The sequence below is a fragment of the Bos mutus genome, chromosome 17 (genome assembly GCF_027580195.1).
Source record: "Bos mutus isolate GX-2022 chromosome 17, NWIPB_WYAK_1.1, whole genome shotgun sequence".
In the NCBI taxonomy this organism is placed as follows: domain Eukaryota; kingdom Metazoa; phylum Chordata; class Mammalia; order Artiodactyla; family Bovidae; genus Bos; species Bos mutus.
In genome coordinates, this window is record NC_091633.1 from 3321372 (window position 1) to 3340729 (window position 19358).

Here is a 19358-nt window from a genome sequence, read left to right on the forward strand (position 1 = left end):
CACCCTGGGGAGGGAGCGTGCATTTTTAGCTCTCTATCCCTGCAGGGTGAGTCTCGACAGTAATAACTATGATTAGGAGCCCATCCTGGGTTGCCTTATGCAATCCTCCGGATCTTTTTTTTTTGGCCAAACCTCAGGGCATGTGGGATCCTAGTTCCCCAACCAGGGATGGAACCAGCACCCCCTGCACTGGCAGAGCGGAGTCTTAACCACTGGACCACCAGGGAAGGCCCTCCTCCAGGCTGTCTTGAAGGCTGAAACCATTCTGCATTTACCGGAGCTCCTACGGGCTAGGGAGCACAGGCAAGCACCCAGCCTGTGGTCAAGACCAGGGGCAGGTTGGCAGAAAGGTACGCTACCACCCGGAGGGGTGAACCAAATTTATTAAGTTTGTTGGGAAGGAGATCTGCTGTGATCCCTGAAAGTTGCCCACGTGTCTCTGATGCCCCCCTGTCTTGCCTGTCCCTTGGGACCCTGTGGAAGCCCCTGGGATGAGGTCACCGGGAGGTGGGAGGAGCCTGGTGGCCCTCCCCACCCCCCGACCCCCGCCTAGAGTCTGTGCTCTGGGATCCCTCTGGAGCAGGTCACCTCCCTGCCCCGGGTAGGGTGTGCCTTAGCGACTGTGGGAAAAGTCCCTGAGCGGAGGCGCAAAGCTGGCGGGAAGGGTCGGGGAAGGAGGGGTGCTCTCCAGGCCGTGGGGGCGGGACCAACATACGACCCGCCCAGCAAAAACAGCCCAGGCGGCGGGGAGGACAGACTCGTCCTGGACACCGGCGCTCAGGGCACCATGAGCGGCCGAGTTGGGGACCTGAGCCCCGAGCAGCAGGAGGCGCTGACCCGGGTGAGGAACTTGGGAGCGGGGAGGCTTGGGCAGGGGGCGAGCAGCCCCCGGGGCACAGCCGCGAAAGGGGACCCTGGAGAGTGGGCGTCCAGACCTTCGGCTCCAGCGCACAGGTTGTCCAGGGAGCTGGGCACCCACCTGGCCCAGGAGGCCCCTCTCTGGGCCTCTCTGCGACTCAGTCCCGCTCTCCACCTCTGCCGGCACCTGTCCCTTGAGGAAGGTGGAGGAGGGCGGCCCTGCCTTTTGCACTGAGGCAGCCTTGGGTAGACAGCCGCCCAGGTCTCCTGCCCAGATTGCAACCTTTATTTGTTTGGTTTCTCTCTGTGGCTTTCTGAATCCCCAGGCGGCAAGCCTTCTCCCTATTGTTAATGTTTTCATTAAAGGGAAATGGGCGGGGGGATTGGTGCTATCAAGACAGCCTTATGGGACTCACCTAAAGTGAAAGTAAAATCACTCAGTCGTGGCCGACTCTTCGGGACCCCACGGACTGTAGTTTACCAGGCTCCTCTGTCCATGGATTTTCCAGGCAAGAATACTGGAGTGGGTTGCCGTTTCCTTCTCCAAGAGATCTTCCCAACCCAGGGATTGAACCCCGGTCTCCCGCATTGTAGGCAGACGCTTTACTGTCTGAGCCACCAGGGAAGTCTGAGCCTCACCTGGTAGTGTCATAACCATGAGGAGGTCTTAGGTGCTACAGCATTAATTCTGTTTGCCAGGAATTCCTTGGCAATCCAGCGATTAGGACTCACTGCTGTGGCCTGGGTTCAGTCCCTGGTCAGGGAACTAAGATCCCACAACCCTGTGGCATGGCCCCCCCCTCCCCGCCGCCGTGGTCCAGCCCCGGCTGATCCAGGGTATTCGAAGGAGAGACTGCCTAGGCGACTATTTATATGCTAATTAGAGATACAAAGAGTAATAGAATGAGGATAGCTCAGTAGGAAAATTCAGTGGAGAAAAGAGGCTGAGTAGCTCGGTTTACGCGGGAGACCAATAAAACTTCAAGACAAGAAGTTTGCACCACTTACGTAGGCCGCAGGCGCCCTCTCGAATAGCGGAAGGTGCCTCACCCTAGACACCTTCTCGAGTGGGTCTTAGAAGCCCAGGCATAATTAGTAAGCGTGGTGGGTTCCGCGCTCCAGATGGATACTTCAGCCAGAATGTGAAAAGAATGACATGGGGAGACCAAGTGCTGGTGAGCAAGGCCCGTAGCTTTATTTTCAACAGGGGCTTATATACCCTAAGTTACACATAGAGAATAATAGGGGATGCAAAGTCAGCAGTCTTTGATTCTTATCAAAACCCAGGGTTTCTTTCCTGCAAATTTATCGTATACAAATGGTTTAGGTGATTTACATCATCTTCTGGCCAGAAGGCCTATTAACATTTTATGACTCTTGACAAGAACTTATCAACAAAGACTTATTTTCTCTAAGAGTAATTATTTTAAGGTTTGGCGCCATCTTCCCAAGATAAAATTGCATTCCTATAGGGTGGATGTGTAATGGGTTTACAACAAAGGAAAGAATTTATTACCTTAAGGGTCTAAAGTTACTAACACCAAGGCCACTACTTATTTTTTCTACATACCAACTATTAATTAATACATATTCAAGGATACAATTCAGGGGATGTGAAAACTTGGCAACAAGCATTGGCTCATCAATGAAATCTTTTACTAGTTTATTCCGACAGTTTGTAACTCTGTGAGAGGCTCTAAGCTATTTGAATATCTTAAGCTTCCCGTGCCTCTCGAAGCTGGGAGACTGTAAACAATCGTATGCATAGCTGTAGGAGTCCGGGTAAACTTGTCAGGCGAGTTAGAGAGCCATCTGAGGGGGTTTGGATTTAAACACTCCTAATTGCCCAGGAACTTTATTAATTGGAGCTGTAAGTTAACTCTTTGACAGAGAGAGCGAGATGGTGGTAGGGGACAGCCCCCAGTAAAATCAGAGGTGAGAGCACAAAGCAATAAAGTAGGCAGACTCTGGTTTTTTGGGGGCACATGCTCGAGAATATCCAGGGGGACTCCTGAGGCTCGATCCCGCCTTTGTGTATGCCGAGCCTCCTTCCTCATGACCTTTGTCACGAGTGGAATGCCTCACCGGCTCCCGGCAACCCCCCCCCCCGCAAAAAAAAATCAGTTTGCAGGTGGCCAGAGACTGGAAGCTGTGAATTCAGGGTGGCAACGTTGGGGACAGGAGGGTATCACAACTGTTGCTGTTCAGTCGATCAGTCACGCCTGACTCTTTGCGATGCTATGGACTGTAACCCACCAGGCTCCTCTGTCCATGGGATTCTCCAGGCAAGAATACTGGGGTGGGTTGCCATTTCCTTCTCCAATCACAACTGTGGCTCACACCTTAAGCCTGTGAAAGGGCAGTTTCAGACGCTGGAGAAGGGTTTCTTTTGAGGCTCCTGGTTTGTGAGCCTCACATCTGTAACCTGCTGCAAGCCAGGCCTGAATCTAAAGCCTTTACCTTCACAAACTCCTTTGACTGGCACAAATGTATCATTATCCCCACTTCACAGACAAGGAAACTGAGGCTCAGAAAGGTTAAGCTACTTGCTTCCAAGTCCAGACCCTCATGATGCAATATCCAGGCAACGTCTCCAGAATGTTCTGGTGGGCCTGCATCAGATTCACCAGGGATGTTTATAAAAACAGAAATGGCACAACCCTCCCTCGAACCTACAGAACAAGGGTCTTGTGGGGCAAAGAACCCCTCAGGTTTGAGAAGGAGCCAACTCTTCCTGCCATGGTGGGCTGAGGGCTGGCCCATTCCCAGGTCGCAACCTGGTCCGGGCATGTGCTGCTAACTCTGCAGGGTCCCTGGGCAGGACTGACCAGTGGACTGAGACTGGGAAGGTCTGGGACAGCGTTGGGATTGTGGGAGCACCTCTGACCATTGTATCCCCTCCCTCAGTTCCGGGACAACCTTCAGGATCTGCTCCCCACACTGCCCAAGGCTGATGACCACTTCCTCCTGCGCTGGCTCCGAGGTGAGGCCAGCTGGGGTTGGTGGAGGCTGACAGGGTGGCAGGGAATGGGGGTGGTGCTTCAGGAAAGCAGGTGGGAGACTTTGGGGGACAGCCCTGAAGAGTGGGCTGGAATCTCAGTTCCCGTCCAAATCAGCGCAGCACAAAAATCTTACGGCGCCTCAGTTTCTTCATCCATAAAGTGGGCATGAGGCCACCTCCCCAAGGGTTGTTATGAATTAAATGAGAGGGTGTAGTGCCTGGCATGGTGGGCAACAGGGTGAGGTGAGGTTAGAGGTAACGCCTAGGAAGTTCTCAGGATGACAGGCCTGGCCAGGTCTTGAGTAAATACCACTGAACTGTCTTCAGGGTTGGGTCTGTCTCCAGCTCCTTGAAGACAGGGCTTCAAGTGTCATTCTCTCAGGGATCTGACACCAGTGCCCAGTGAATGTTCAGAGACTGGGTGTATTTAAAGGCAGAGGAGGAATTTCCTCTAGGAACTGCCGCAGTAGTGCAGAATAGTTAGAGTGACAGAAACCACCCTAGAACTTAGGGAAAAAATTCATGTCATCTCAGCATATTCCATGGAATGGCTTTTGAGCTTGAGCCAGGAGAGAAGTCAGAAGCCAGGCTGGAATCAGGCAGAACAGTGATTGCTAGCAGGGTGCCCATACAAGCTGCCTCGCTCTCCTGGCCTGTGTAATACTGGTCTCTACCTTCAAGATGCTGGGAGTCAGACCTGAGGTCATGGGCACACACAGAGCCTACACAGAGGAAGGCCTCCCTTCTGTTCTGTTTCATTTGATTGTTGGTTGTTTTTTTTTTTTTTTTTTTAATTATTGTTTTTTTACAAACTTTATTTTTTAGAACCATTCTAAAAAGATTTACAGAAAAGTTGTGAAGATAGTACAGAAAGTTCCCATAGATGCTTCACATTAACACTTGACTTTCATATGTATGTCTGTGACCTTTAATGAGCCATTATTGCTATGTGATTAGTAATTAAGATCTGTGTTTTATTTAGATTTGCTTAGTTTTTTTCCATTCCGGGATCCTATCCAGGACACCACATTCCATTTTCTTGTCCTGTCTCTTTAGGCGCTCTTGGCTGAGGCAGTTTCTATTTCATTTTTAATGTCATTTTAATGTCTTTTTCCCCACCCAAGCTAAAAAAGGAGTTGGAACAGTAGATTTCTTTTCTTTTTTTTTTTTTAATGTGGAGTATAATTGCTTTACAATGCGGTTAGTATCTGCTGTATAACAAAGTGATTCGGTTCTATGTGTATATATATATGCCCTGCTCTTGCACTTCCCTCCCGCCCCTCTAGGTGATCACAGGGCCCCGAGCACCCACCCCCATCCCGCCCCTCTGGGTGATCACATGGTCCCAAGCACCCACCCCCATCCCGCCCCTCTAGGTCATCACAGGACCCCAAGCACCCACCCCCGTCCCGCCCCTCTGGGTGGTCACGGGCCCCGAGCACCCACCCCCATCCCGCCCCTCTAGGTCATCACAGGGCCCCGAGCTCCCACCCCCATCCCGCCCCTCTGGGTGATCACAGGGCCCCGAGCTCCCACCCCCGTCCCGCCCCTCTGGGTGGTCACGGGCCCCGAGCACCCACCCCCATCCCGCCCCTCTGGGTGGTCACGGCCCCGAGCTCCTGTCTGCTTTGCACAGCGTGTACATGTGTCAGGGCTGCTGTCTTGGTTTACCCCAGCCTCCCCTTCGTCCCCTGAGTCCACACATCCATTCTCCACATCTGCACCTTTATTCCTGCTCTGCCAATATGTTCATCTGGACCATTTTGGGGATGGCAGATTTCTTGAAGCCACTTGATACAGCCTCAGACCTCTCTCCTCCTCCTTTGAATCTTTTTGGGTTTAAAAATCAGCTTTTCAGGTACCTCATGGGTCTTAGATAAAAGAGTGAAATTGTATGCACTGTAGGTGGCTGGGTCAGGGGAAGGAAAAGGACCTAAGATAGGAAGAGGGTGCAGGCCTCAGAGCCCTCCCCTTCGCAATGCAGCTGCTCTGCTGATGCGGCCCCGCCCCCTTCAGCTCAGCTGTCCTCCCAGCATCGCAGGGTCAAAGGCCAGGGCTGAGCTCAGCTGGAAGCGGAGGAGCCTTCCCGACCCTCTGAGGCTGATTCCTTTGTTTTCCTTTGTCCGTATCCCTCGTCTGGGTCCATCTCTCCCTCTTGGATGCCAGTTCCAAGAGGACTGTGCCTGCCCGGTACTCCCAGTCTGACACATAGTAAAAAAGTTTAGAGGACCCAGGAGCAGTGTCCAAACCACTGTCTATAGGACCAGAAACCATACTCTGGTTCTCAATAGAAAAATCTCCTAGAGACATCTCACAGATTTTTTTAAAGTCAATAAAAGAATAGCAGGTATGATTATGCACTAACAAATTTGAAAATCTAAATGAAATGGATACATTCCTGGAAGAAGAAAAAGAAAACCCTCAATAGATCAGTAAATATGAAAGACATTTAAATGGTAATAAAAACATCCTCTCCCCTCCAAACTCAGACCACAAATGGCTTTGCAGGTGAATTTCTCCAGTTTTAAGACCAGCTAATTTCTTAGGTATACAAATTGTTTGAGTTGTTTTCAAATATATGAAAGAGTGAGATTTATTTTATGAGGCTTGGGTAGATTTGATTCCCAAGCTAGCCAAGGACGATAAAAGGAAATTATAGGCTCATTTCACTTACTAATGTAGATGTTCAGTTCAGTTCAGTTCAGTCACTCAGTCGTGTCCGACTCTTTGCAACCCCATGAATCGCAGCACGCCAGGCCTCCCTGTCCATCACCAACTCCCGGAGTTCACTCAGACTCACGTCCATCGAGTCGGTGATGCCATCCAGCCATCTCATCCTCTGTCGTCCCCTTCTCCTCCTGCCCCCAATCCCTCCGGCTTCAGACTCTTTTCCAGTGAGTCAACTCTTCGCATGAGGTGGCCAAAGTACTGGAGTTTCAGCTTTAGCATCATTCCTTCCAAAGAAATCCCAGGACTGATCTCTTTCAGAATGGACTGGTTGGATCTCCTTGCAGTCCAAGGGACTCTCAAGAGTCTTCTCCAACACCACAGTTCAAAAGCATCCATTCCTCGGCGCTCAGCCTTCTTCACAGTCCAACTCTCACATCCATGCATGACCACAGGAAAAACCATAGCCTTGACTAGATGAACCTTTGTTGGCAAAGTAATGTCTCTGCTTTTCAAGAAGTCTAAGTAAAATATTATATAACAGAATCCAATAAGGTATTAAAATCATGCAACAGTATCAAGGAGAGTTTATCTTGGGTATGCAAGAAGAGTTCAACATCAGAAAACCTAGGGAATTCCCTGGTGGTCCAGTGGTTAGACTTAGAGCTTCTACTTCAGGGGTCACTGGTTCGCTCCCTAATCGGGACGATCCCACAAGTCACGCAGCCAAAAAAAAGAAAAGAAAGGAGAACCTATCAGTGTCATCAAACACATTAATGGAGTTAAAGATAAGAAATTATATGGCTATCTCAATGCAGAAAAGGGCATCAGAAAAGGTTCAAATTTTATTTATAAGACAAAAGTCCTTCATGACATCCTTTGAATAACTCTTAAAATGATAGTCCCAGATAAACTAAGGCTCAGAGAATGTAAGTGACTTACTCATGGTTGCGCAGCAAATAAAAGGACAAAACTAGAGTTTAAGCTCAAATCTGACCCCAAAGCCCATGCTCTTACCCCTCGTAACACCAGGGGCATATCTGCTCCCTGGGGGATGTTAAATATTGCAGGCTAGCTCAGCTCTAGAGTGAACAAGTTTAAAAGGCCTGGAGGAATTTCTCTGGTGGCCCAGTGACTAAGTCTCTGAGCTCCTTCTTAATGCAGGGGGCCCTGGTTTGATCCCTGATCAGGGAACTAGATGCTAGATGCCGCAACTAAGAGTTCGCACACCACAACTAAATATCCCACGTGCTGCAATAAAGACTCAAAAGCCCGTGTGCTGCTACTAAGACCTGGCACAGCCAAATACATAAATATCTAAAAAATAAAGGCCTGGATACTGTAGAGCACAGGGAACTATATTCAGTATCCTATAGTAAACCATTATGAAAAAGAACATATATGTATGTATAACTGGATCACTTTGCTGTAGAGCAGAAATTAATACGACATTATAAATCAACTATACTTCAATAAAGTTGTTTTTTTTTTTTTTTAAGGCCTGGAAAATGAAATCAGGGGCCTTCCACAGTCTTCGAGAGGATTAAAGATCCTTGCTTCTTTTTTTAAAAAAAATTCCAGACCCCCAGTGTATTCCTGGAGCATCAGGAAGGTGTACCCTCCTTGCCCCCGGAGCTTATCTCTTTATGAGCTGTTAGAGAATGGCTTAGGCTGCATTCTACCTCCAGCGTCCTCTTACCACGCCTTCTTCTTGCAGCCCGGAACTTTGACCTGCAGAAATCAGAGGACATGCTCCGTAAGGTGAGACCCTGTGCTCACAAGCATCCTGTCTCCTACACGTTGCACCCCAGGAATTATCCCCAGGGATTATCGACAGAGGCCAGGGACTCTTGCCCAGTCCTTCCCCCTCCATCCCTTTCTGCCTCAGACCCGGGTCCCCCACAGCCCTCGTCCTGGCATTCCCACCCCCAGTCCTATGTTGGTGGCACCTGGGGTGGCTCTGGTAGGATCCTGGTGTCCGTGGGCAGAGGGGCGTGGCCTGTGACCTCTGGGGCAGGCAGTCTGCAAGCCCAGCCGTGTCTCCGCAGCACGTGGAGTTCCGCAAGCAACAGGACCTGGACAACATCCTCGAGTGGAAGCCCTCAGAGGTGAGCCCACGTGGGGTCCCCCAGGCCACTGCCGCCCCCTCAACTCGCCCATCGCGTCCAGCCGCCCGAGGGAGCGGGGACCTGGCCTGGAGGCTGCTTCGAATTGAGACCGCACCCCGTGTCCAGGTGGTCCAGCGGTACGATGCCGGCGGCCTGTGCGGCTACGACTACGAGGGCTGCCCCGTGTGGTTCGACATCATCGGGACCATGGACCCCAGGGGCCTCCTTCTGTCAGCCTCCAAGCAGGAGCTGATCCGGAAGCGCATCAGGGTCTGCGAGTTGCTTTTGCACGAGTGTGAGCAGCAGAGTCAGAAGGTATGCGAGCGTGTAGACGGCACGTGGTGGGTCCCGCCTGTCTAAAGGTGGGTACCAGGACTGGCGAGGGAGGCACCCGCTCCTCCCTAGCCTTCAGCACACTGGGCTCTGCTTCACTTGCAGTCACCCTTGCACGAGCGTCTAACACGTGCATGCCATTCTCTGCTGGTGCACACCAAGTGTGGCCAAAGCCCTTCCCCTGTGACCTTGGGTGAGATGCTGGCCTTGGTGCTACGAATCCTCTAGCTGTAATCCCCTGGATCCCTGGGAACAGTGGGTGGTCAGCTTTGCTTACAGAAAAGATGTCCCTTGATTGTGTAACTATGAACCTTGATGGAGGAGCCATTGCTTTGGGCATCCCCAGAAGCTGGTGACCCTTCAATCTGGGCACATCCCTGGTGCCTCTAGGGAGTTACTACCAAAATATGTGGGGCACGGGGCTTCTAAGCCAAGAAGGACCACACCCTCCTTTGCAGGGCTTCTCCTGGCCCCTGACTCTGTGTTTCCTGGTCACTAGCCTTCAGAGGGAATCTAATGCCAAGTGTGGCAGGGTTGGTTTTGTGAGTCTAAGTGTCTAAAGCTGTTATGGCACTGTGGGATATTATGGTTAATATATATGTGTCCTCATGGGATTCCACACAAGGGCAAGGCCTGCATCCCCAGCGTCTGGCACAGAGCGGGGCACAAAATAGACCCTCCACCGAGATTTGTGGCGGGCAGGAGAGAATTACCTAATGTTGTGTGTCGTGCCTGTGTGTTCTCATGTAAGATGGCTCACTTATAGGCTCAAAGCAGTGTCTCCAACTTCACAGACGTTCCCAATCGGAGCCAGCAGTTAAAGTGGCGGTGGCGCTAGTTAGTATCTGTTAAGATTTAATAGGCACTGGCCAAGCGCCGGACCCTGGGTTCGTTGAATCCTCACAGACCTCTCAGGGCCTGGAATTATCCCCATCTTACAGAGGGAAAAAGTAAGGGTCAAAGGGATTAAAAATCCACCCAAGGCCTGGTGGTTCAGATGGTAAAGAATCTGCCTGCAATGCAGGGAGATCCAGGTTCGACCCCTGGGTTGGGAAGATCCCCTGGAGGAGAGAATGGCAACCCATTCCAGTATTCCTGCCTGGAGAAGTCCATGGCAGAGGAGCGTGGCGGGCTGCAGTCCCTGGGCTCAGAGTCAGACATGACTGAGCGACTAATACTTTCAAAGCCACACAGCCCCCCAGCAGCAGTTCTGGCTTGGATTCACCTGTGGGGCTGCATCGCTGGCTGACAAGTATACTACTGTACGTGAAGATGCCCAGTGAACAAATGATGTCTTTAATCACAGTTAACTCATTCCAGGCTACAGTGTTGAGCAGAGTGTGAGGGCCACCACGCTAAGGCTCAGAGGTGGCACCTCCTTAGACCCTGGATGGGCTCTGTCTGTTTGGAAAATGCTGTGGGCAGCTGGCGGAGGGGGCAGGACGGTGGAGGGAGGGATCCTCAGGGGCGCTCTCTGGCCAGGATCTCCTGGCTGGAGCCATCATCTGACCCGAGTGCCTGCTCTGTCCTGTGCAGCTGGGCAGGAGGGTTGACACGGCCGTGATGGTCTTTGACATGGAAGGGCTGAGCCTGAGACACCTGTGGAAGCCAGCAGTGGAGGTTTACCAGCAGGTGAGGTTGGCCGTTGGCTCAAAGCCAACAGGGAGCCACACTGCCCACACCAGCCTCCGGTCCATGGAGGAGGGGTCACTGCCCAGGGGCCCCAGACAGCAGCCAGTGAAGCTGACCTGGGGATCCACCCTCCAGGGAGAAAGAGTCTGAACAAGAGCTCCACTGAGGATGACAGCCATGCTCCCGGGGAGGACGGGATGGGCTCCTGGGGTGGGGGGGGTGCTCTTGGGGTCCAGCAGCATCAGGGCCGCAGAAATCTGGGGGCTGGAGGTGTTGGCAGCTGGCTTCACTCAGACTCTTCTTGACCCCACAGTTTTTTGCCATTCTGGAAGCAAATTATCCAGAGACGATGAAGAATTTAATTGTTATTCGAGGTGAGCCCACTATGGGGATGACCTCCTGGGGTGGGAAGGGTGAGGAATAGGGGAGGGGGACAGCGGGGAAGCCACCCAGACCAGGGACTGTTAAACCCTCCTGGGTGGAGAATGGGTCTGTCTTTGTTCAGCTGATTCTCTTGGAATATACAAAATCACGCTCTCGTGTGCTACAGCAATGTCAAATACGCCATGTCTCTAAATGTTTACTGTAATTTTCTTTACTGACCTGGTTGGGGACTGGCGTCAGAGAGTCCACGGACTGAGAATCCATGGAGTGCAGTCTGTGCCTGCAACAGCTATATGACAAAGGGCTTGCTGCATGTGTTCTAGGGTCAGATGATCTGGCTTCCCATCAAGTCTATGGAGCAAATCAGCATCACCTCATTGAGCCTGTTTTCCCATTCTGTAAAATGGGGATACAGTGGCACCTTCCCTATAAGATAGCTGTGAGGTTACATGAGATAGTCTGTGGGGAAAGTGTAGCACAGAGCCTGGCCCATAGAAAGCACCCAGTAAGCTTGAGTCGTCCTGGTGGAACATGAGGTCGAATGCAGATGCCCCCTACTTGCACCCAAGAGGGTGCCAAGGCAACATGGGCACACCGTGAGTGTGGAAAGGAAGAGGCGCCCCTGGGGAATCACCATTGCTGATGCCCTACCACAGGGGAAGAGGAGGCAACCATTTATTGTTTCATTTGATCTCCACTTTTCAGTTAGGAGTGCTAAGCCTCAGAGAGGGTGAGTGAGTCCCTGAAGGTCTCACAGAAGGAAATGGCAGCATCTAGGTCTGTCCAACCTCTGTCCCACCCATGCCCTTGGCTGTGACCCTGTGTATTCAGGTCCTCTCCGTTCCAGCTTCTCAAGGGAGTTTGTGTGTTCCAGCCCCCAAGCTGTTCCCCGTGGCCTTCAACTTGGTCAAGTCGTTCATGGGTGAGGAGACCCAAAAGAAGATAGTGATTATGGGAGGTGAGTGACCCGGCCTCCCAGCTGTGACACCTCTGCATCTGCCTGGAAGCAGAGGCTGATGCCAGAGGTTCCATTTCCCTGTAGCTCCTCCTCTTTACTCAGGCCCTGACCTTGGCCCGACCCTCAGTGACCTTTGCACTCTCATTCGAGGCTTTGGGCCCTAGACAATGGCCTGGGTGGCCATGCGGAGCTCCTGGGTGTTCTCAGGAGTTGGTGCCCAGGAGCCAGTGTAGGACACATCAGGCCTCTCCCTGGACTTGGCCCCACTGCCCTCTGTTGAACCCCCGACCCCCCTCAAAAGAGCCCCACTTTTGTTCCCACAGGCAACTGGAAGCAAGAGCTGCCTAAGTTCATCAGCCCCGACCAGCTGCCCGTGGAGTTTGGGGGGACCATGACCGACCCCGATGGCAACCCCAAGTGCCTGACCAAGGTCCGGTGCCCAGAGGACGGGGAGGGAGGGGAGATGGCCGTGGTGCGGTGCCCGCTCACCACCCTCGCCTGCAGATCAACTACGGGGGCGACGTGCCCCAGCATTACTTCCTGCGCAACCACGTGAGGGTGCAGTACGACCACCAGGCGACCGTGGGCCGGGGCTCCTCCCTGCAGGTGGACAACGAGATCCTGTTCCCGGGCTGCGTGCTCAGGTGGGCACGGCGCCCCCCACACACACCTGGTGTGGTCGGGAGGGGCCCGGAGCCCAGGCAGGTGGCGGTGAGTGGGGCCCTGTCCCCTGCAGGTGGCAGTTTGCGTCGGACGGAGGGGACATAGGCTTCGGGGTTTTCCTGAAGACCAAGATGGGGGAGCGGCAGCGGGCCGCGGAGATGACGGAGGTGCTGGCCAGCCAGCGCTACAACGCCCACATGGTGCCCGAGGACGGGAGCCTCACCTGCACGGAAGCCGGCGTCTGTAAGAGCTACAGGGTTCACTGGGGTCGCTTTCCTCCTCATGGTGGAGAAATGATCTGACATCTCTTGCCGGTCTGGCCCCTCTGTTTGCTCCAATTTCCAGCTCTCAGGGTGGGTGTGGGGGGCTCTGTGCAAGCCCCTAGATACCCTGGACGCTGGGGCATCAGCTTCAGGTGTTGGATCTGAGGAGAGGCTCCCAGGTGTGGGTACAGGAGTGGAGAGGTGTGGTGGAGAGCAGGGCTCGCAGCCCCGTGGACTCAGCTCCTGGGAAGACCCTTCACCGCACTCAACAGGCTAAATGAGAGACAGCTGGAAAACAGCTGTGGGCTCAGCATCAGGGCTCCCAGGCTGCCCACCTGCGTGGACGACCCGAGGAGATGACCCTTCCAGGTGTCTGTCCCCCACTCCCAGGCCTCTCGGGCTGGTCAGTTTTGGCAGAAGCGGTGTTGCCCAGGGCCATCGCTGACCTCCTGCCTCTGCAGGGAATAGCACTAGGAGAAGAGAGACCCAAGGTTGATGTTCCCTGGAGAAGGAGAATGGGTTCAACCAGGGCTTCCCAGGTGGTGCTAGTGGTAAAGAATCCACCTGCCAATGTAGGAGGCATGAGATGGGTTTGATCCCTGGGTTGGGAAGATCCCATGGAGGAGGAAATGGCAACCCACTCCAGTATTCTTGCCTGGGAGATCCCATGGACAGAGGAGCCTGGTGGTCTACGGTCAGTGGGGTGACAAAGAGTCAGACACGACTGAGCATATGAGCCAGTCACGCACAGTTCACTTTTCTGTGCAAAGCAGGGATTAGAAGGGTGCAGACAGAAACCTGTATGGCTTATCAGATCCAGATCATGTTGGACCTTGGCAGCGAACAAAATTCCTCTAAAAGAGACATAAGAGGGACTTCCTGGTGGTCCAGTGGTTAGGACTCTGCACTTCCGATGCAGGGGTCACAGCCCACCACCTGCCTGGACTCTGGGCCCCTCCCAACGATGCCCAGGTATGGGAGGGCCGCCATGCCTATCTGAGCACACAGCCCGGAAATAGGATCTTGTTGTCCACCGGTTTGACAAACTAGGATCCCACACGCTGCACAAAACGACCCAGAAGTTTTTTTTTTTTCTTAATAAACATTTTAGGGACCCCCTAGGTGGTCCGGTGGCTGAGACTCCGCATTCCCAGTGCAGGAGACCTGGGTTCGATCTCTGATCGGGGAATTAGATCCTGCATGCCACAGAAAAGGCTTCCCATGCCACTGCTAAGACCTGGTGCAGCCAAATAAGTAAAATAAAAATATTTTTTAAAAATAATAAATTTTTTTAAAGACACGAGAAAGTGACTGGTGGGGAAAGTAGGGATCCCCTCTGGGTTGGAACATCAGGATAAGGGAATCCCAGTCCCTCCCCTCACTTGTTCTGGAATCATCAGAAGGTCTCATCAACCTCCGTAAGCCCGTTTCCTTGTCCATAACATGGCTATGATCGTACTTTGTGTGGGGCCACTTTGAGGATTCAGGGAGCTGTGAGCCCTGACGTGATGCCCATAGACGGGCTGATGCATGCTGGAGGTTACTGTGACTCCTGTGGTTAGCACAAGCATCAGCCAAGGAGAGAGTCGGGAGGGATGGGCTGGGAGCCAGGCCATGGCTGACCCGCCCGCCCCACCCACGGTCCTGGGCAGCCCCTTCCCAAGAGCACCCAGTTGTGCAGGTATGCTGGGCTCGCTTTGCCTGCTTTCTCCTCTGTCTCTGCAGATGTCCTGCGCTTCGACAACACCTACAGCCTGATACACGCCAAGAAGATCAGCTACACTGTAGAGGTGCTGCTCCCCGACAAGGCCTCTGAGGAGAAGATTCAGGGTCTCGAGGACTCAAGACAGTCCCCACTGCAGTGAAGACCCCGCTGCCCCTGTGCCCGAGCTCTCCGACCCCTCAGCACCCTGCCCTGTCCTTGCCCTTCCAGGCAGAGCGGTGCTGGAGGGGACCACGGAGAGCCTCCCACCTCACCTCACCTCGCTGTCTCAGCTCCTTGTGGGCCCGCCTGGCTCGGGTGGCCCAGCAGGAAGGGTACCCCCAGTGTGTGGATCACGGGAAGATCCTGGCAGACACCCCATCCCCTGTTCACAGAGAGCCAGTGTCCAGGAGGAAAGATCCTGCCTGCAGAACCTGCCCTTGTGTCCTTCCCGACAAGGTCCCCACATCCTAGGGCGCACCCACGCCTGGCCCTGGTTTGATGGGGGTGTGCCTGAGCCCTGGCTGCAGGGAGCACTGCTCAGGCCTGAAGAGCAGAGAAGCCCCATTCTCCGCATGTAGGGGCTCAGCAGGGATGCGCTGCAGGGCTGGCTGGAGGCGGCCGGGGAGAGGGATGGGCAGGCCTGCCGGGGGGCGGGCAGCGGGGGGGGGGGCGCGGGCAGCGGGTCTCTGTTCTGGCAGAGCGTCAGCTCTCCAGGTTGGCTCTACCGCCTTTGGAGGGAAGATCAGAAATAGAGAGTGAGCCATCAGTGAAGAGCCACACTCAGCCTTCCGCAAAACCGAGTCTCCCGGGAATTCCCAGTTTGTCTCCCACCCCGTCCCCACCTGCTGTGATCCAGCCGACCTCCAGCCTGGTTTCTTTCTGGCTCTGAGTGGGGCCAGGACCCAAGCAGAGCTGGAGGGAGATGCAATGGGCGTGCTGGGGTGCAGAGTGGAGCTGCCATCCCAGGGCACCCAGCCTGGACTCAGACTTGCTCCTTAGGAGAACCATCAGGCTTTTCCTCCATCTTTGCGTCTCACCAGGGGGACAGCTGAAGGTCGGCTGCCAACCCTTCTCCTCCCGCGCCCCAAATGCGACTCAGCAGCAGGCCAGTGAAGGCTTTATTCCTCAATGGCTGGCTCTCCTGGGGCCCACAGCCCACAGTCAGGACCACTGCCAGCTCTGCTGGAAGGACCGCACCCAGCAGGAAGCTGCCAAGCTGACTGTGGCTCTGAGGTTGACTCTAGTTGTCAATGAAGCCATCCACCAGGGCCTGAGAGTGCTGCCCCACGACCCTGCACCCTGCCCCCTGCCCTCTGGCTGGGCCAGGCCAGCGGCCCCCAGTACCTCTGAAGATCCGGCCCCCGGCTCTGGATTCCTGCTCCCGTACTGCTATCCCACAGGGTGGAATGCTGGCCACTCGGGTGACGTCCCCAGGAGTGAGTGGCCAGACATCCCTGTGAAAGGGGTCCTTGCTGCCAAGCATTAGCATCCTGGCCACCCAGGCCCTTCCCAGGGACTGCAAGCCTCCTTGAGCCCCACTCTCCAGGTGCTTCACCAGCAAGAAGCCCGCCTCTGGTCCCTTCCCCACTCTCAAACTCTGTGCTCTCATCTTCCCTGGTTAGTAAGAGGTTTCTCGATTTCCCAGAGCCTGTTTTAGGCAAGGAAATAATGAGGCTTGGGAAGGTGGGGGTCTTCCGGTGAGCCAGGTGAGGCCCCAGCCCTCCTTCTGTGGACCCAGCCCTCCATCCGCCAAGAACGATGAAGCACAGAGTCTGAGCAGGGTCTCTGCCGCTATGCAAAGCAAACTAACTGAATGCCAGTACTTCCCTGGTGGTCTGGTGGTTAAGATTTCACCCTCCAGTGCAGGGGCTGTGAGTTTAATCCCTGACTGGGGAGTTAAGTCCCCACATGCCTCAGGGCTAGAAAACCAAAACATAAAGCAGAAGCAATGTTGTAACAAATTCAATACACGCTAAAACATAGTCCACCTCAAAAAACCTTTAAAGAAAGAAAGAAAGAAACTGAATATCATAAGCCAATGCTGCAAGGCACTCTGGTCCAAAGGAGTGTTTAAATCATTTGGCAAGGAAAAAAAAAAAAAAAAACCTGCCCCACCATCACCACGGGGACAGCCTGGGTCCATCAGGAAAAAAGTCACACAGCATCTCATGTCCAAGAGCGTTCCCACATCCCGGATGTGGTAGGCTTTCCCATCACCCCACTTGCACAGGTCACCCTCTGTGCAGCCTCCCAGTTGAAGGGACATCTAGAGCTCTCAAGGCCCTGGCTTACCAAGGCCATCTTCCCACCGCCCGTGGCAGGGAAGGGAGGAGGGGGAGGGGGACCCTGTGCCAGGTTTCACTGGGCCCAACTGTCATGACGGCGACTTCCAGTGCCTTCCTGCCACCTTCACATCCCTCGCCTAAAAACAAGAGGTTTGTGGATATGAACGCTGACCCTGGCCTTTCTAACCACCACTTTAAAAAGGAAGTAGCCCAGAAAGGGGCTGGTTTACCCGGAGCTTGTTTTCTTGTTTGTTCACTCATTCATCAATGTTTACTGAGTGCCCGGTGCCAGGCACTGCAGGCCGTGGGTATCCTGGGGACACTGGACTGATCTGACTCCACTAATGGGAAGGCTGCCTGCAGTGAGGGAGGCAGAAGTGACTCCTGTGATTATCAAGTGGGAGGGTGCCATCACGTGGGCTTAGAGGGGCAGGAGCCAAATTCTAGGGGCCCTTGAAGGCATAATTGAGAGACGTGGCAGGGGTGGGGGTGGGGGGTGACCAGGTGCGACAGGCCTTCCAGACGGAGGAGTGGGGTGAGGGCGCCTGTCGGGTGTTTGAAGCCAGAGGGAAGCCAGAAGGGCTCTTGAGCGGCGCTGCTAACGGCTCTCTGATGTTTGTCATTTCTGTGTGTACACATCTGGTGGTTATTAACAAAACAAAACCATTTTTTAAGGCAGGTTGCAAAACGGCCCTGTTGTTTGTCAGGAAAGAATGGCAAAATCTCCCAGGCCTCACCTGCCCAGGGGAATGGAGGCAGGGCCTGCCGTCCTGCCCTCCTCCTGGCTGCAAAGCCGCATGACCTTCCAGGAGGTCCAGGGGGAGGGACAGAGGCAAGGGGCCTACAGGGGTTTTTGAATGCAGTTGGAAAGGCTCTCGTGCCCCTCAGATCTCCACTGCTGTCCAGCTCACCTTCCAAAAGCCCAGGCTGAAGGGGACATCACCGTGAGACAGTCACAGCTTCACCAGCGCTCCGTGGCATGGCACTCCAGTTTGCACAGAGCCTTTATATGCAACCCTGAAGCACCCAGGAATTATAGCCCATTTTACAGGTCCAGGAACCAAGACTCGGTGAGGGGGAGAGCCTTGGCCAATAGCTCCATGTCCAATGGCAGAGGTGGAGCCAGAACTCCGGTCAGCTCCCAGCAGTGGCCCTGCCCTGCCTCTCAGGGGAAGGGAGGGTCCATGTGGGACGGTGGGCCCCTGCCAGTGAGCGCCAGCCTGGGGCAGGGGGCACATAGCGGGACTGGGTGAACGGCTGGGTTCCTGGGGGTGGGGTGGAGATGCCCAGGGTCTGGACAAAGCTGCCCGGGGATCTGTGCCTCGGTGGGACGTGACTCTACTCCAGCTCCGCCCCCACGACTGGGCACCAGGCCTGGGCCGAAGCTTCGCCTCCAGAAGCTGGGGAGAGTGAGGATCAGGGCGGGAAGAGACTTTTCAGGTTGATGAACAACATGAAGAGGAGGAGGGGACTTCCCCTGGTGGCCCAGAGATTAAGAACCCTGCCTGCCGGTGCAGGGGACACGGGCTTGATTCCTGGCCCAGGACGATCCCACGTGCCGCGGAGCAAACCAAGCCTCTGCGCCACAACTACTGAGCCTGAGCTCCAGAGTCTGCAAGCTGCAGCTTCCGAAGCCCCGCGCCCTAGAGCCCTTGCTCTACAAGAGAAGCCGCCACTTGCTGCAACTAGAGAGAAAGCCTGCACGCAGCAATGCAGACCTGGTGCAGCCAAAAATAATTTTTTTTTAATTTTTAAATAAATTTTTTTTTTAAAGGGAGGAGATGAGATGTGAACCCAGGGCCATCTGTGCAGACAGCACGGAGCTTGCTGAGCACGCTCGGTGGGTGGGCTTTGCATCAGGAGGCTTCAGAGAGGAGGCGGCGACAGGCCTGGGCTGCAGGAGTGCTGCGGCGACTGTGGCAACCTCGCCTTCGGCCATCAGAGGGCGGTGTTGGGCCAGCAGGGCCTCTGTCCCCGAGGAAGCAGGAACTGGGTCTCTCGGCACTCTGCTCAGGAATGCAGTGCCTTTGAGACCCAACAAGCCAAGCTCAGCAGGCCCTGGGCTGTTTGGGGCCATCTGCAGAGGCAGAAAGAGGGGGTCCGACCGGGGTTTGCGTCCTGGTTCTCAGCTTGCTGGCTTGCTCACTAAATACGTCTGGACTCCACCCCCAGCACCACGGCCATTGCCCTGGTCTGGGCTTCCGTCATCTCTTGCTTGGATGTTTAGAAAGGAGCCCATGAGTTTCTCTCTGCCGCTTCCTGCCCTCTTCTGTCCACACTCCACAGGGCAGCCAGAAAAAATCTCTGAAATGAAAATCTGATCACATGGTTCCCTGCATAAGCCCTCCACTGGCTACCCGTTTCCCCCCAAGAGGGGTCATTCTCAGTGGTGGCTGACCAGGTCCTCTGGGACTTGACCACACTGGACCTTAACTGCATCTCCCCCGACCCCAACAACCTGAACTCACCAATCCGTCAAGCTCTGTCCTTCCTCCCTGCCT

At 54.2% G+C, this 19358-nt stretch overlaps 1 protein-coding gene across 1 annotated transcript; it reads left to right on the forward strand.

Moving 5' to 3' along the window:
* The first annotated feature begins 688 nt into the window (after positions 1-688).
* LOC102274704 (SEC14-like protein 4) lies at positions 689-16554 on the forward strand. The gene is made up of 12 exons (XM_005887521.3): positions 689-841; positions 3766-3841; positions 8244-8287; positions 8575-8634; positions 8761-8949; positions 10504-10599; positions 10913-10973; positions 11858-11941; positions 12265-12371; positions 12446-12585; positions 12678-12847; positions 14593-16554. Exons 1-12 carry the CDS (start codon positions 788-790, stop codon positions 14730-14732), a joined length of 1221 nt encoding a protein of 406 aa, XP_005887583.2. The 5' UTR covers positions 689-787; the 3' UTR covers positions 14733-16554.
* Positions 16555-19358: the final 2804 nt, after the last annotated feature.